This window comes from Branchiostoma floridae, chromosome 16 (assembly GCF_000003815.2).
Source record: "Branchiostoma floridae strain S238N-H82 chromosome 16, Bfl_VNyyK, whole genome shotgun sequence".
NCBI lineage: Eukaryota > Metazoa > Chordata > Leptocardii > Amphioxiformes > Branchiostomatidae > Branchiostoma > Branchiostoma floridae.
In genome coordinates this window covers 5547935-5564647 of record NC_049994.1, presented here as the reverse complement: position 1 = coordinate 5564647, position 16713 = coordinate 5547935, and the positions used below count along the sequence as shown (strand labels likewise).

The window sequence follows — 16713 nt, the reverse complement described above, 5'->3', positions numbered from 1 at the left end:
AGCTAATGCGCGACGGCGAAAAAAATGCTGCTAAGCTATCAGCTTCCATGTCACATGCAAATGCCTAGAAGTTACACGTGCAGATAAAAAAGGAGGTTGATTTTAACCTCCTTGGTTTTTAACCTTCTTGATAACACAACGGAAGTTTACCTGGCTTGTTTTCAGGTCAAAGCTGGTCTAGGTCGTGGCTGAGATTGATAACGTATCACCTGTAATTATAATCCCTCTTCAGACTTGTACTGTTTGTCATTCACTGCATGCAGTTTTGGAGAATGCTGAGATGGTGGGCTCTGTCATGTGATATATGTTGGTGGGCGTGTCGATGAAGGTTAGACATCCAGGTAATACAATTTGGTATACACCTTTCTCACGCGGCGGCCATGATAGATCTAAAACGAGTTCAATAAGCAAACGAAAGACTGTCCATCATAATTAGCAGTTCAACCAATAATAGCCTGCCAATTAGAAAGAGACCAATAAGTGAATGGCTGTCTAAAATATTTGCATTAATATGTTTTTATTTTGCATCTCTTAAGTGAATATGGCATCAATCTGACTTGCTACATCTTTCGGTGCATAACACTAGTTATACAGTGGAAGCCAGTTAATTGCACATCGGATAAACGCACACTTCGGTCAATTGCACGGAATCCCCAAATCCCGTGGCGGTGCGGTCCAACTGGGGAACTTCGCATTATCGCACACGCCGGATAATTGCACGGAATTTGCTGGCAAATTGGGTGTGCGGCTTCCACTGTAATATCTTTTATTTGATCTTATATTGTGAACATTTGTGGGGTTTTGGGGAAAACTAAATGGGAGATGGTTTTAGACAAAATGGCCGCTGCGTGAGAAAGGTGTATTGGTGGGCGTGTCACTCAGTGATCCCGAGACCTGGTATCTGGATTACGTATGGTGGGAGGGGGTCATTGAAGTTTGAACCATGGTGTAGAGATTGAACATGCCTTGCTCATTGGGAAGGACGTTTGTGGTTGGTCATTTCTGCACGTTGTCCCTTTGTTTCATTCGTATGTAAATTTCGTATGCGCGAGACTAACAATAAGTGGTCCCAAGTTCCACACCGCACCATTCTTGTAAAGCTACTGCTGCTACTACTACTACTACATGTACTACCAACGTTACTGCTACTACTACTACTTACAATAATTTATGAGAAAATGCTGCAATACGAGCGATCGCTGTTGTTTTTTATATGCGGGGTATTCGACGGCTGGTGCCTACCGGGACGTCAGTAGATTGGATTAAAAACTGATAATGTTAACGTTACATGTAACGTTATTTTCTAAGGAATCTCTAAGATAGATCAAGGATAAAACCATCTCCAAAATCACTCTTACTCTCCAGGCTTTTCCCTTCCAAGCAGAAGTTTAGGCTCTTGCTTGTCCTAGTACTTTGTTAGTATTTTTTCTTATTCGCATACTGTTCGGCAGAAGCAACCTAACCTCTGCTTTGAGATCTAAGAATACTTAGCAGTCTTGCACTAGAAATGTCATGAATAGAGACACCTAGCGGTTGTCGAGTAAACTGCAGTTTCTAGAGTAGCGGTGTCGCGTAAATCTCGCGAGACGCCTGGAATTTTTCCAAAATGGCGTCACCTCACCAGGAGGAAGAGCTTGATCCAAGGATTCAGGTAATTTCTCGCTTCTTTTACACCTTTGGGGACCAATTTTGGGTCTTTAATCTGTATCATGACGTACTACGTCTCACCTGTAAGTGTGAATTTCAGTTACCATAAAGAAACGTTGTATTTTAGCCTCCAAAATCCGGACGTGAAAGTAAAAACATATCCGGATTTTTTCGACGGGAGGAAACCTGCTGACATGACAGACGCGGCAACTAATTTGTGATTAGATTATGTAATCTTGTTAGATACGGCTTGTTGTACGGATGGCAGCTTGTCTACGCCACTGTCTGGCTGTGATACGGCATTTTTTAAAGCTGTGTATTTCTTCTAAGACTACAGTAACGACGTTACAAAATGTATAGCAAAACTATATGTTTACTGACGTGGATACCGTTATGTTTATGGCGAGGGGTATCACTCATTATGTGGAAGACAACGAAAAGCAAAGACAACAACTAACGTTACTGGTCTACTATAGGAACACAAATATCGCCAAAGCACAAATATTTGGGTCCTCATATATCTTGAACCCAGATATCTCAAACTAGTCAAAGATTTAGGAAAATAGACAAACACAGACAGTTGTTAGGATCATCGTGTAGAAATCGTAATTGAATTGTATGTGGTCTACATACTGTAAATCTTGAAATCCTTGCATGTTTTTGTTTGTTCACCGTTTTCACAGTGACCGCTAAACCAGTGTTTCCATTCCTGTACACAGTATGCGACTTTAGTACAAGTAGTACATACCACAAACTTTAGTTTAAACCATCGCAAACATTCCATTTTCTTCTTACCCTGAAAAATTGAAATGAAGTCCTTGCAAAGTAGCTTCCTGTATGGTGCCATGCTTCATTGCTAGTACATGAACTTGTCTTGGATTTCCTGTATGACCGTTTACCAGTTGTAACCAACCACATGAAGAACAAAAAAACAAAACTTTTACATGGTTCAGTAAGTTCTTTGCAATTTATAGCTGTGGAGTCAATGCTTCAAACAACAACTATTACTAGTACCTTATCAACTACGTTACTTTTATCAAAAACTGAACATAAAACTGTTTTATGATGATAAATTTGCTGATTTGAAGAACTCTCAGAATACTTGGTCACTGCACAAGACAACAGTGGACAGTTCAGTTTGCCTTTCAACTGAAACAAATATTTAGGCAGGGCCGATTTTCGTCAGTTCACATCAAACACAGGGAGTGAATCCTTAACCATCTGTCTGCTATCTAACCTCATTAGTAATACACATTTGATATGGAAAGGCTGCCTCAGCAGGTGAAGGGTTAAAGAAGCCAGGTGGACATGGACATAAGATACATGTACTCAAGCCAATAGTGGTGTGTATGTCCCAAACTTTTCACAGTTTGCAACCAAGAAAGCCTAATTCACACAGTCATAGGCTCCAGGCTGTCTCCAGAAGCCATCTCTCCATACCAGGATGGAAATTTGAGGGAAAGTCCCTCTTTCAACCTCCTTGTTAGGACAGACAGAAGTTTACCCTAGTACAATGCCAAACTTTCTAGAAAGCAAGAAAGTCTAGCATAGCGCAATGATTACTAACAGCACAGATGAGCTTCCATGATAAAATGTTTACCGTCCATAAAAAAAATCTGGACTTCAAGACATGAAATTGACAAAAAATGTATTGGTAAGAATTTTATGATTAATGTATTGGTTTGACAGCATGCTAGATACAACAATGAAAATGGGGTTCCAGTCCCAAACAATGAGCAGGACGGAAAACAATTAAAAGGTGTAGACAGCCTGGCCTAGACTACTGCACATTTACAGAGTGTGATAAATGTCTTTGTTACCTGTCAAATTATGCACGTAGGCTGTCTAGAATGATACACATGTATCGTCTAGCATAAGAACCCATGCCACAGTAACACAATCACAATGTAACAATGCTCTAATATTGTTGAGTCTAACTTTATTTTTTAGCAGTTTCGAGTGGTTAGCAAACTTTTTAGACTTTAATCTTTTCAAACCAAGATTTTCATTTAATGATTTATAGAATTATTACAGTGGATTGGAAGATCGCGTTCGAAACTGTCTGTAGTGATTGTAATGCAGGGTTTTACTGTAAAAATGAATATTAAAAGTTTGCTGTGAATTGAAGAGGTCGCCAAGAAAAATGTAAACCACCACGAAAATTTCCCCTTTTTACACAATTACAGTATTTACAGTGTTCCCAGGTGTTTTCTCATGGGACATGCGGCTGAGTGATGTAACTACTGTAAATGCATTTAAGTTCGCGGGGATTTAATTTCGCGGTAGTGGAAAAAAGAACTTTTCGCGGTGGTTTTCAGTTCACGGTAGCACCACGCACTACAGTCTCTTACTGTCATGGAAAATTATTCATGGTGATTTTAAGTTCGCGGTGAAGCGGCCACCGCGAAAACCGCGAACATCAAACCACCGCGAAAGTTTCTGCATTTACAGTAACTGATGAGTCATGTCACGAAACATTCCAGGCGTTAGTCCCCACCCACATAGGTTTTTTTATGGAGAGGTATATCGCTATATGTTGTGCCCAGAAAACAGACTATTTACATCTAATTTTGTATTTTACCTTCAGACAAAATGACCAAAGAAATTAGTAATAGTTGAGGTGTACAAAGAACTGAATGGTTTAGATGGTGAATGAGAATGATAGTGGTATCAGCACCTTTGTAGTCATTGGTTTGGCCAAGGAGGTTTTGATAGCTTGGTTTGGCTGGAGGTCATACAATGTACACAGTGCATTTCTCGTTATCTCTCTACTAGTATTTACTTGTAGAGCATTAGATAAAGATTAGGATTAAGATAATCCTACATTTTAACAATGAGAGGCAAACAGTGAGAGTAAACAAAGTACTGTGATATGAAGCTCAAGTCAGACTAATGACGTAATGTTTATACATGCTGATTTCTTTATTGACATTGCAGCAAGAACAATACAATTGGGTCACTACTAGTAGTAGAAGGACTCCCCTTGTGTTTCAGGAGGAGCTGGAGACCCTGAACCATGCAGCTGATGAGATCAACAGTCTGGAGCTGGAGCTAGATGTGAGTACAGGGGCAAGGGTAGTCTGGGGTTTATAACCAGTAGGGCATCAAACTGTTTTTCTTGTTGGACCGTCAATGTAATGGTCACATTTTTTTTTTACCTTTGTTACAAAACAACAGAAAAGTCTGTTATAAACTAATAATAAAGGGTGAAAAAAGTGAGTGGCCCATATCACAGCGTAGGGCATACAAATGTAAATGCAGGGGCCCCCTATGTGTTGGCTGGCTAGTGAGAACCCTGGCAACTGTTAAAGCAAGGAGGTTAAAGAATCACAGGAGAGAGCTCAGTCATTAACACCCCACTGCGCGCTATTGTTCAGACCCTCCGGGCCCATTGTTTCCGCTATCCGGCGGCGCGTCTCTGATGACCATGATGGCCGCGGGGTTTCCCGCCATTTCTGATGAGCCCAGACGTGTCAGCCAATCACATGAGCCCAGCCATGACGTCATGCACCGCGATCCCGGCCGAGGACGACCGAGGGTTGCCGAACTGCGAGCGAGATGAGCGCAGTTTCCGCGGATTTCCTTATTTGGGAAGCGAAGGTGACGTGTGCAAACAGTACTGTTGTGGAGAGACCAAGATGGCGATCATGTCGTTATCATACTTGTTTCAGCACTGTGCGACCAAGTTGAGTGAATTTACAGGCATTTTTGTCGCTGTATCCCCGATTTTTTTGTCTCAGAATTATGAACAATATTCTCTACTTCATGTGTCTATTAACAAATTATTACGCTTGCCCCGCAAAAGAGACTTTTTTTCAACGATAGTAGTGGGCTTGGGTGTGCCAAATAAGTATTTGTTGTTGCTGTTTGCGATCGATTTTTGCTGTTCGTGATGCATGAATTTTGTACTCTGAGGGCTCCGTGGATGTTCATGGCAATGATGGGAAGCAAGATGATATTTCCGAGGAAATTTATTTTGTCGGTATTGAGGGAATTTTTGCCTCACGAGGAACGCATTTTTTTTTACACAGATGGCTTGATATCTTAATTTGACAGACTTGAAAATAAAGTTGCATAGTGTTTCTCAAGCTTCTTTTAAATAGCTCCGTGTGTCCTGGACTATGAAAGCCGACCCAACGTTCTTCTACACCGCGTGACTTGTTGTTACACACATTTCTGTGGCCCGTGGGGAACTATGCTCGCACTTGCCTCCGGCGAAGTATCGTCACTATTGATACCTGTTTCCTTAGTAAAAGTAGCGCTGTATTTAATGAGAATCATCCTCAAAATCGCTGAAATCCCGGCCCCAAACCGATGTTCCTGGACGAGTGATGTTGAAACTGACTCGTAAACAAAGGCCCACGCTAGCCTGGCGAGATGCAGATTGGGGCAATTAGCACTTGTGATTCACACTCGCGGCAAAGATCGGAACAATAGGAACGCTCTCCTCTCTTTCTTTAACCTCCTTGGTTAAAGTCATTAGAAAAGTTAAAAAATGTTAACCCTGTAAGAAACAAGCCAAAGAAATGGGGTGCTGCCAACATTGTACTACTTCAGGTATATGCCAAAAAGTAGTCACTGCTTTTTGGCATATCTTATTACCTGGATGTATGTCTAAACTTCATCAACGTGCACAGTAGTACTAGTATGCCATTTCCAGTTACAAATGTACGTGAGCCCCAATATTGTTTTATAATTATAGGGCAGTAAAAATTGTAATTGCAAATGGTGAAGAATTGTAATCAAGAGATACATGTTTGTAATAAGATCAATCAGCCAATGTAACTAACATCTGTCACTAGACTCTAGTGCCAGATGTTCAATGAATCCTCTACAACGGATATCTCAGTCTCATTTTGGAACATAAACATGCTTTGAATGCTATAAAGACATGCAATTTGCACATAGGTTTGGGGGAAAATGGTGTTCCAACTGCAAAACTGGGTTCAGAATTACTAGTAAGTTGCGGCAAGCAAAATGTGGTTGCATTTGCAAGTGTGCAAGCGGGTATTTCAAGCACTGCATTGGAGGTACATGTATGTTGGAGAAACAAATCCATATAGCTACGTCTAAACCTCTCCCATGGTCTTCTTGTACATGTGTACTCTCACCTCTCAAATAAACGTACCGGTACGTTTATTTTTTTCCGCCTCAAAATCCACCCGGTACGTCCTTATTTTAGACGGTACGTTTATTTTTTTTTCAAATTGGGGCTTTCTTTACTAACCAGGGACCCCAAAAATATTGAAAGTTTGGTATTTTCTGCCCATATTTCCGCTGTATTTTTGCTTAATATTCACTATTTTTCGGACGAGGCATCGCGGATTTCCCTGCCGCTAGCGCTATGACCCAAACAGGATGCGTACCGGTACGCAGGACCAGTTCTGGACTTGCAAAAACGTTTCGGTTCAGGTCCAAAAATAGCGGAACACAAGTGATTCGGTACTGGACTCGTAAAAAAATATATCCTTTTCGTTTAAGACCATCTTTAACCTTCCAAAAATCTTGAAATTATGTTGCGCTGAACAAAGACGAAAACATCGAGGTCACATGCTACACACACAGTCGCTTACTTCCGTAAATTCTCTATCAAAACACAGAAATTAACCACCAACCAAACAAATTAAAAAGTTACCAATACTTTTCCACTATTTTTCACCCGTAGTCAACTTGTTTTAATGTTCCAGCAACGAAAAAATCATTCCAAAACAAAGCATAGCGTTCAATCGGCTCGAAAAGATCCGCCATGTTGGATTCATCAACTCACGCCGAATCTCGCGGTAATGCGCGAGAGAATCATATATTTTCTGCAGTACCCGTATTTCTCGCTAGGGGGCAGTGTCTATGACCTTGGTTTCTGCAACATTGAAAATAGCACAAGTGTTGAATAAGGTATTCTAAGTTGGAATGTTTCTTCAAAATGTTATTTTGTAACAATGATTATAAAATAAACTTCTTTTTTTATTTCTTCAATTTTTATTTTCAGTCATTTTTTAACTTTTATTTTAATCTTTGTTGATGGTGTGACACTCAGATAAAGAAAATATGTGCAATAACATGGGAATTATTCTGTTCATTATTTAACGTTATACAATTAACTGATATGGTAATAAAAAATAAAAAAATAACTGATATGGTACTGAGTCATAAATAAATAAAAAGAGCCTACCTGCTTATCATCTTCTCTTGGACTGAAGTAGCATGGGCACAGTTTACATGTCAATTTGGTAATTTTCCGGGGGGTACTTTTATTCCAGGGGGTACTTTTATTAGATTTTGAAGATTTGTCCGGGGGGTACTTTTATTCCAGGGGGTACTTCTATTTGAGAGGTGAGAGTAGCTATACCAAACTTCCTAACCAGGGTTGGACAAGTTTTCTAGAATTCACTTGTTCTATTGGGCAAGCACATAAGAAATTTACTCGCCTGAACCAATTTTTCACTTGTCCAAAATGTCACTTTTATATGCATTTTCACTGCCAGCAATGGAATTCTTATTATTGCCTTTATTTTTCTATGTTGACCATTGCTTGATGACATGACTGTAAAAAGTAACAAGTATATCAAAATCTCTCTCAATTGAAAAATCTTACTTGCCCGGGTAAGACATCAACTTACCCAATCAGCACTTTTAGTTACTCGCCCTGGACAATAGGTCTAGTGGACTTGTCCAACACCTGCTAACATCTCTTGTTTCTCTGTGATAAATGTTCTCACAGGACTCGAGAGCTGCGTTCCGCCAGCTGCTGACAGAGTCCACCCAGAGGCTGAATGTCCTGGCTAAGAAACTGGGGAGTTGTGTGGACAGGGCGCGGCCGTACTACCAGGCCAGGAGGGAGGCTAAGGAGGTAAAAACTTCAAAGTTTGTTTACAGATTGTTTACGTCCTTGGTGCATAGGGTGGCCCCCATCTCTGTTTCTGTAGCCATGGGCCATACGACTTTTACGCAATCACTACACTAGAGACAGTTCACGTCATTCCGGCTCCAGTTGGTATGTAGGGTGTCTCCTATCTCTGTTTCTTTAGCCATGGGCCACACAACTTTTGTGCAGTTAGTACAGTAGGCTGCTAGTCAACTGGTACTGATCAGTGGTAGTGATTTGTTTGTTCAACGTTTTCAACGTTAACTGCACAGTCATAAATTAGTACCAGAGTTGGACAAGTCTTCTATAATTCACTTGTCCTATCAGGCAAGTACATAAAAAATTTACTTGCCCAAACTAACTTTTCACTTGTCCGGACATTTGGATGACATTTGTCTAAGTATTTTCAATTCCATTGGAATTCATTTATTGTTGGCTCTATTTTTCTGTGTTGACCAATGCTTGATGTCATGACTGTGAAAAGTAACAAGTATATCACTATATGATATAAATCTCACTCATGGAAAAATCTTACTTGCTCAATTGGACAAGTGGTCATGCGCTTACATGATCAACACCTTCACTTGCCCGGGACAATCGGACTAGCGGACTTGTCCAACTCTGCTCTACTGACTGTGTATTTAAATAACTACAAACACACAAACACAGAAAATATAGACTCTGTAAATGGAGTGAAGATAATTGAAATGTTGGGTGAAATTTCTTTGTATGTCATCTCTATAGGCCCAGATTGAGACCCAGAAGGCTGTACATGTAAAGAGTCAAAATAAAACTTGACATGTTTTGTTTGTAGGCCCAGATTGAGACCCAGAAGGCCGTACAGCGGTTTGACCGTGCCACCAGCATGCACAACGCTGCGAAGGAGATGGTCGCGGTGGCGGAGAACGGTCTGCTGAAGGAGGGGCACACCTTCGACACCACCTGGCAGGAGATGCTCAACCATGCAACCACCAAGGTCTGGATTCAGTACATTATATATTGTAAATGCAGAATCACGGTGGTTTTACGTTTGCGTTTTTGTGGTGGTCCCTTCATCGCAGAGTTTTAGCCAGCATATTTTTGCAGCTGGGGACTGACCAAAATTTAGCCCATTCCGTCCAATCCTCTGTTACAGACAAAAATCGGCATGTCAAGATATTAATGGAACCAAGCTGAGTCTACCAGCAAAATTTGCCCCTCAAAATAAAGCAAATAGCTTTGATAGGGTCTAGATTTCAAGATTTTCCCAGGGACCATGACCACAATTATAAATTTTTGTTACTGTTTTAGATTGTATTACCTTGTACTGGTCGTAGTTTGAACGTTTGGGACCATGTCTGTTAGTAAGGACTTTCTATTTTGCAATGCAGCTACATCTAGCTATTTTTTTTGTATCAGCAGTTCTTTTATATCATTCAGAGACAATGGTGGCCTCAGTCAGAAATGGTGGTGTGTCTGATGATGTGTTTGTAAGATGTTAATGTTTCTTCTTTGTTGGTAGACCTTCAAAATGGATCAATGGGGACCCCTAGTGGCAACAATGGTCATTGCATGACATTGGATGACATACAGATGTAGTATTGATAGGGAATGATAGAGGTGAAATGACCTTACCTCTACTTACTTTGCAGGTAAACGAAGCGGAAAAGGAGAGGTTTGTTAGCGAGATCGCCCACCAGGCCACGGCACGCAAGTTTAACGAGAGCGAACAACGGGTCAAGATGCTTCAAAAGGCGCTCAAACGGGCCATCGTAAAGTCCAGGTGGTGTTTCCGTTGTTTTCTTTCTTTTCTAAATCTTTCTGTCTACCAAACGCAATGTCCCTGTAGTGTTTTTGATGTACTAAATATAAATCCAAGGTTGTCACTTTTCTAACATACGCTATCTGGAAGTTCTGTGGACTTTTTTCTGACAAAAATTTCAATGGGGCCATCTTTTCTGAACTAAGAATATTTCACTAAGGAAGTCAATTAATGCATGCTCTGATATCTGTTCTAATGTGTGTCAGGGTCTGAAATAAAATGACTTTTCTTAACTTTCTTTACCATTGTACTAGATGTTTTGTTTCTAACTTTCTACATAAGAATATCCCCTTAAAAACAACCCTAACTTTCTACATAACAATATTCCTTAAAAGAACCCTACTATTAGTACTAACTCCCCTGGTTTCTTACCATGTTTTGTTTGTTTGTTTGTTTGTTTATCTGTGGGTGTTGTTGTGCATGCAGTCTTGCCACACGTAGGAGTTTGCTACAGCTCAATGCTCTAACTCAGCAACACCAATTGGCCCTGTTGTAAGTAACGCTCCACATGTGTTTGGACCTGCAAGTTTCCAGAGTATGTCAGGGCGCGTTTCCCAAACCAGGGCGCGTTTCTCAAACAAGGGTGCGTTTCCCAAACCAGGGCGCGTTTCTCAAACAAGGGTGCGTTTCCCAAACCAGGGCGCGTTTCTCAAACCAGGGCGCGTTTCTCAAACCAGGGCACATTTCTTAAACCAGAAAAGCTGACCACATGTTTGGAAACCCCATGAAAAATTTGGTCCTAAAAATCCTTTTTAGCATGTGCAAGAGAAAAAAGCTACAACCTGTATACTGTGAAACCATTTACTTTTGCAGTGTTTTTATTCCGTGTTGGAGGAAAAAGGAGGTTTTGAATTTCAAGTTGAACAATTCTGCACTACAGTAGTTATACAGGGGGCACATATATTTGTTGTGTCGTAAATTCGTGGTAGAGAAAAAAGTGGAAAATATATCGATCACCAGTAAAGCTCACTGAAAAGCTACTAAGTATTATTCCACTGGTCAAAGAAAGACGCTATGTAGTATGTACAGTATTTACAGGTTTATTGTACCTGGGCCAGGGAAATTCCCCTAGCTCTTTTTGCCAAGCACGGTGAACAGTGGGCCGCAGTTTAACTTCCTGTACTAAGGACTGCAACACAGCCGGCGGTGACAGCATTTTGTCTGAACCATGTTAAACAGTAATCTGAACCTTCTCCATATTCAAATGTTGACATACATGTATTTTACTGGTTTCACAAAGTCACAATGGGAAAAAAAAGAATTCTTGTTGAAACTTTCCTCAGTTTTTCTAGTTCAACCTTGTTTTTGTACTACATGCTCTGGGAACTTGCAGGCCCTAACATCTGTAGACACAAATAATCCACGGCTGAAATTCAAACAGCAAATTACTGTGCAAAATCAAGACTCTTAATAACATACTACTAACTTGGAGTAGGATGGGATATCTTAAGGTGGTATCTCACTGCTCTTGAGGCACTGTTGTGTTACTTTTGCCGATTTTTAGATATTGCCTAATACAAAATAAACAAAACGTAAGCAAATTCTATCTTTATCTCCGAAATTCGTTCAGTAATCTTTCTTTTCGAAACCCGCAGTGCCGCACCGGTGCCCCAACTTTGTGCAGTGAGATACCACCTTTAGTACCAACAGTACCTTTTAGGAATAAAAAATCTGGTGGCTAAGGCCAAAAGATTTAACTTTAAAACAAGCAAGGTGGCTCTGTATATAGAACCTCCTTTGTGTAAACAATAAACACGTAATTGAAAATCAAAATTAATGGTCATTTCTAATATGTTGTGAAGAAAATTATAAAGCCTGATTTCTAATAATTTTTTTAGCTTGCTCCTCCAAACATAGTGCATGTGTATGTGTGTATATAACTACATGAAGATCAGTTTTGAAATTTGTTGGAGAATATTTATGAAATGTCATTTCAGACCCTACTTTGAGATGAAGGCCAAAATCCAAGAAGACCTGGATGTAAGTAATGCTGTGATTTTTACACCTGTATTTAGTGTTGTACAAGTTACCTGAAGTACAAAAAACATGTATGTATATATCACATGCTATAAAGGCCTAGACACCTAGTATTATTGTGCATAAGACTGAATGGTACTATGAATGGTACTCAAACCGTGTAAAAGAATGTACTATGTACATTGAATCTCTGTATTGAAAAAGTACTATGTTAAGTATGATTTTGTGGCTGGGTAGGTGATGAGTTGTTTGCACCTAAGATTTAACTCAAAGTTGTTTTAGACTTTTCAATATGGTCCTAATATGACATTTTCTTTTGTAGTCTGTTAGATTTTGTGACATAGAAAATTTGTAAGATAGCTTAAGACTTTTTAACTTGCATCATGTTGAGTTTGACTTTGAATAGTATTCTGATTGTGTTCTGTTCCTTCTATGATGTTCAGGAGAGGAAACTGAGAGTTGAGAGGTTGGAGAAGGGAGTGGTGAAGCATAAGACTGAGTACTCACTCGCCCTGAAAAACCTGGAGGAGATCTCCGAGAGCATCCACCGTCAGAGGAAAGAGAGGCGGGGGAGCGGGGTGGGGGCTGAAGCCGGGTCCCCGGAGTCACGGGAGGACCCCCAGGGGGTGGGGGAGACGGTACATCTACCCCGACCCTCCTCACTCCAAGGGAAAGGGGATGCAGGGACGACACTGCAAAAAGACATCCATGACACAACAGGGAAAGAGAATACGGAGGATGGAAAAGTGGACAATGTTGCGCAAGAAAATATAATCTCTCCTACTTCTTCTATAACTCAGGAAAAATCGCTGATAACCAGCCCTGTAGCAGCTGGCCCTACAAGTCCTGTAGTTTCATCTCTGAGTGAAGGAATAGTTCTCTCCCCTCCTAGGAACGTGGACCCTGTCAGGATAAAACTACAGTTCTCTCCTGTGTCGTCTAGTAAGATTTCCAAAGACTCGGGGATCGCCGATGACTCAGTCTCGTTAAACGACAACAAAAGTATGGAGGGATACGCGTACGGAATCTCTCCGCCCAAGTCTCACTCCAGCCCGGGTATTTCGTCTTCGTTACAGCGGCCTGCGTCGTCCAACCCGAGTCCGTACTTGTACGCGCCGAGGTCTCACTCCGGAATCCTGGGTGGCGAGTATAAGACCCTCCCTCACACTCACTCAGGAACCGGGGCCGGGTCTCCCCTCAGACCTCCCCGCGGCGCGACAAAATCGTTAGACTTGACGGAGTCGGACGCCAGTCCTCTCGACGATGGTAGCATCTTCACGTCGGCGGACTTGCTCGCGATCAAAGCAGATCTAGAGAGAAAGGACTCCGTAGAAAGCCTGACAGAGACAGGCAGCGTGTCTAGTCTATCTGATGGTGTAGGCATGGGGATGAGTTTGAGCCTAAGCAGGCTGAGTTTAAGACTACGGGAGAGGTCGGACAGTATTTAAGCCTCTACTTTATAGTCTTTGAGTCATCGTCCCTCCAGCAATGAATGTGTAGTTGCCTTTAGACTGAAGTAGATGAGTACTTTAGAAAAGCATAGAGATTGTGAGGAATGAAGAGTGAGATTATCCTTACATGTATTTGTTTGCACATGATCATGTACATGTTATGATTTGTTGCAGTAATTTTTTATTTTTTTGTGTGAATCGATTCCTTATATTCATCAATTTTGTTGCCAATATTAATTTGTAGATATTTTCCTCATCAAATATTACTGTTAAAAAGCCCTAGTCCCCTTCAAAACATGAGAAAATGGAGGAGTTATAAAATATGGAACATGACATTCCCTTCTTGACACTACTGCAAATAGACCAACTTGAACACCATTTGTTGAGCATGCGTCATGACATATCTGCATTGATAATCATTAGGAACATTCCATCCTTTTTAGAGTTAACTTAGAACATCATCAGGCCTTATCTACATTGTATGGATGTGTACATCATCATCATCATGTACATCATGATGTGTACATGTGTAGTGTTATCTACCTTGCTTACATTCATGTTCATTCGTTGATTTAGTCCCTTGTAATGCCTAGTGACACATAGCATAGCAAATTTCCCTGCTGTTTCAGTAGCAGGGTATATTTTTACAGGAGGGGTTGTTAGCTCTTCCCCTATAATGTGTTTGAGGCACCTCCTCAAACATGTTACCTCATTTGACATCCCTTCCAAAAAACTGTTGCAACCCCAACCTAGATGCCCTACCCTGGATTGAACCGGGGTCTCACAGTTACCAACTACTGTAAATGCATTTAATTTTGTGTGGATTTACTTTCGTGGTAGCGGGAAAATGCAGTGTTTGCGGTGGTTTTGAGGCATAGACTATAGTCACATACTACAAAGTATAATGGAAAAATGTATGTGGTGGTTTTAAGTTTTCGGTGAAGTGGCCACGGCAAAAACCGTGAACGTAAAACTACTGTGAACATTTCTCCATTTACAGCTACTGGAACCAGGAGGTCAACTGAGAGACTGCTACCAGTTGAGCTACAGGGACATCCCCTTCCTTGCATTAGCCACAATTGTTTTGTAGTTGACATTTTGCTGTAAATTGTAGCAAATCCCTTGTCATTTCATTTCAAAAGCAATATGTAGGTCTAAATGCGTGCATGCACATGTACCAATGTGAAGATGGCAATGGTAAAGGCGTAAATGAAACCAAGTGCAAAGTTGGTAGCAGTAGAATAGAGGTTCACTAGCTTATTAGCTGTACTGTGTATGCTAATAGTGAATTGGTAATGTAAAGGTGCACTTTCAAAGTGCGAATCCATATCAAGTTCAACTTGGTAGTGATAATGTGTGCGAAGGCATGTACTGATGCTTGAATAGGGATGGTGCTTTAATCTATTGCACACTTGTCCGTACACAGTAAGTAGACTAAAGGTACACTATTGTCAGTGCTTTCATACGTGGTAGTGTAAGTTCCGAAATGAATTCTTGAAGTTGTACATGCAGTTTTCAGTCTGCAGGACAAAGACACTGCAACATGCTACATTTTGAATTGTACAGAATACACTTAATTAAAGCCCTTGTAAGGGTTTTGGACTTTGTAGAATGTATTACTACAATTGTTTTGGAAATGTGTGTATGTAATGTAATATGAAATGCAGAACACACTAGACTGAGATTGGATCATGTAGTTTTTCTTTGTCATTCAGTTTGCCAATGTTTTTCACATTTGACTTATTTTAAAAATTTGTAGGCAAAGGTTGGGATCTTTACCAAGCTTGTCTACTCCACTATAACCTTTAAGTTAGTACATCTTCATTTTGGTAAAGGTAAGCCTTTGTAGCCATTCTGAAGTGCTGAAAGGTGGCACTGTGCAATGTATTTATTGGTAACATTGATAATATTATAGTGAAACCCAACTTCTCACTGGTACTGGTTTGCACCAGTAATGACTACATTGATTGGTTGGGATATTGTATTGTAGCACTGACAGCTCTTTAGAAGAAAAGTTTTTTTTCTCTTTTATAATACAAGAAGACCCATGTCTTATAATTCTGATTTTTCTTTGAATGGATTGTAATAGATAACTGTATGTAAAAATGCAGGCTAAATTTGTCCACTTTTCAGGAAGTTTATAAGTCTTGCAGTTCTGGCTAAATGGCACTTCGTACACTGTGTGCACTACTGACTAGGCGTATGCAGTGCTTTTTTTTGTATTTGTCAAGACCGTCATTGTATTCATATACATGTATTTATTATTGTCTCAAAAATTTGCCACTAGTAGATATATTTTTTTCATCCGACTCAAAAGCTAAACCCCAACAGCAAACAGCAGTTTCTCAGATGTGCATTTTCAACAAACTGAAGGTTTGTGATCTTCAATGTACTATGCAGTTGTGGAAGGACTAAGATACAATATGGTGGGTTGTGTAATACAATTATAACATAATCATACATTTGTTAACAATATGTCAAACTTTCTGTACTATTGCAGAAATTTGTCAACAATATTTAACTGTTCAAACTTTTGGTATTGCAGAAGTCCTATCTTCCTGCTACAAGTAAAGCCATTGACATGCTTGGCTATACATGTATGTTTCAATGTGACTCATCATCTTGTGCATTGTATAGATCAATTCTCAGAACATTATTGTACAGATGATTATTATTATTAACTGTAAACTCAGACATGATTATTGCACAGAATCAGCATCTTTATAGTAAAACATACGGATCACCCTTCCGTGTTTTGGTTTCATTTAATTTTGGAAACTTGTACTGTATACATGTATTTGGAGAAATTAGCTTGGTATATGCAGGGCTTTAGCCAGCGTCCGTTTTTCCGTCAATTGACGGAAATTTGCTGCATGTGACGGAAAAAAATTAAAACCAATCCGTCAACCTTGACAGACAAAAATCCTTGGTGGAAGCTAAAGGCGGCTTGGGGACGCCGTCCACACCCGTAAAAG

General features: G+C 40.3%; 1 protein-coding gene across 2 annotated transcripts; it reads left to right on the top strand.

The window, feature by feature from the left end:
• The first annotated feature begins 1567 nt into the window (after nt 1-1567).
• Nucleotides 1568-16229, top strand: LOC118403320 (SH3 domain-binding protein 5-like). 2 transcript variants are annotated; one of them, XM_035802019.1, is made up of 8 exons: nt 1568-1651; nt 4642-4704; nt 8366-8494; nt 9324-9485; nt 10141-10271; nt 10737-10802; nt 12248-12290; nt 12731-16229. In XM_035802019.1, exons 1-8 carry the CDS (start codon nt 1607-1609, stop codon nt 13733-13735), a joined length of 1644 nt encoding a protein of 547 aa, XP_035657912.1. In that variant the 5' UTR covers nt 1568-1606; the 3' UTR covers nt 13736-16229. The 2 variants fall into 2 exon arrangements, with proteins under 2 accessions (XP_035657912.1, XP_035657913.1); XM_035802020.1 differs by lacking the exon at nt 10737-10802.
• The last annotated feature ends 484 nt before the right edge of the window (nt 16230-16713 follow it).

Coding starts and splice junctions, on each gene's coding strand:
- LOC118403320 (XM_035802019.1), top strand. CDS start 1,607: ATGGCGTCACCTCACCAGGAGGAAGAGCTTGATCCAAGGATTCAG. Junction 9,486..10,140: donor TCAACCATGCAACCACCAAG/GTCTGGATTCAG, acceptor CTTACTTTGCAG/GTAAACGAAGCGGAAAAGGA. Junction 12,291..12,730: donor AAATCCAAGAAGACCTGGAT/GTAAGTAATGCT, acceptor TATGATGTTCAG/GAGAGGAAACTGAGAGTTGA.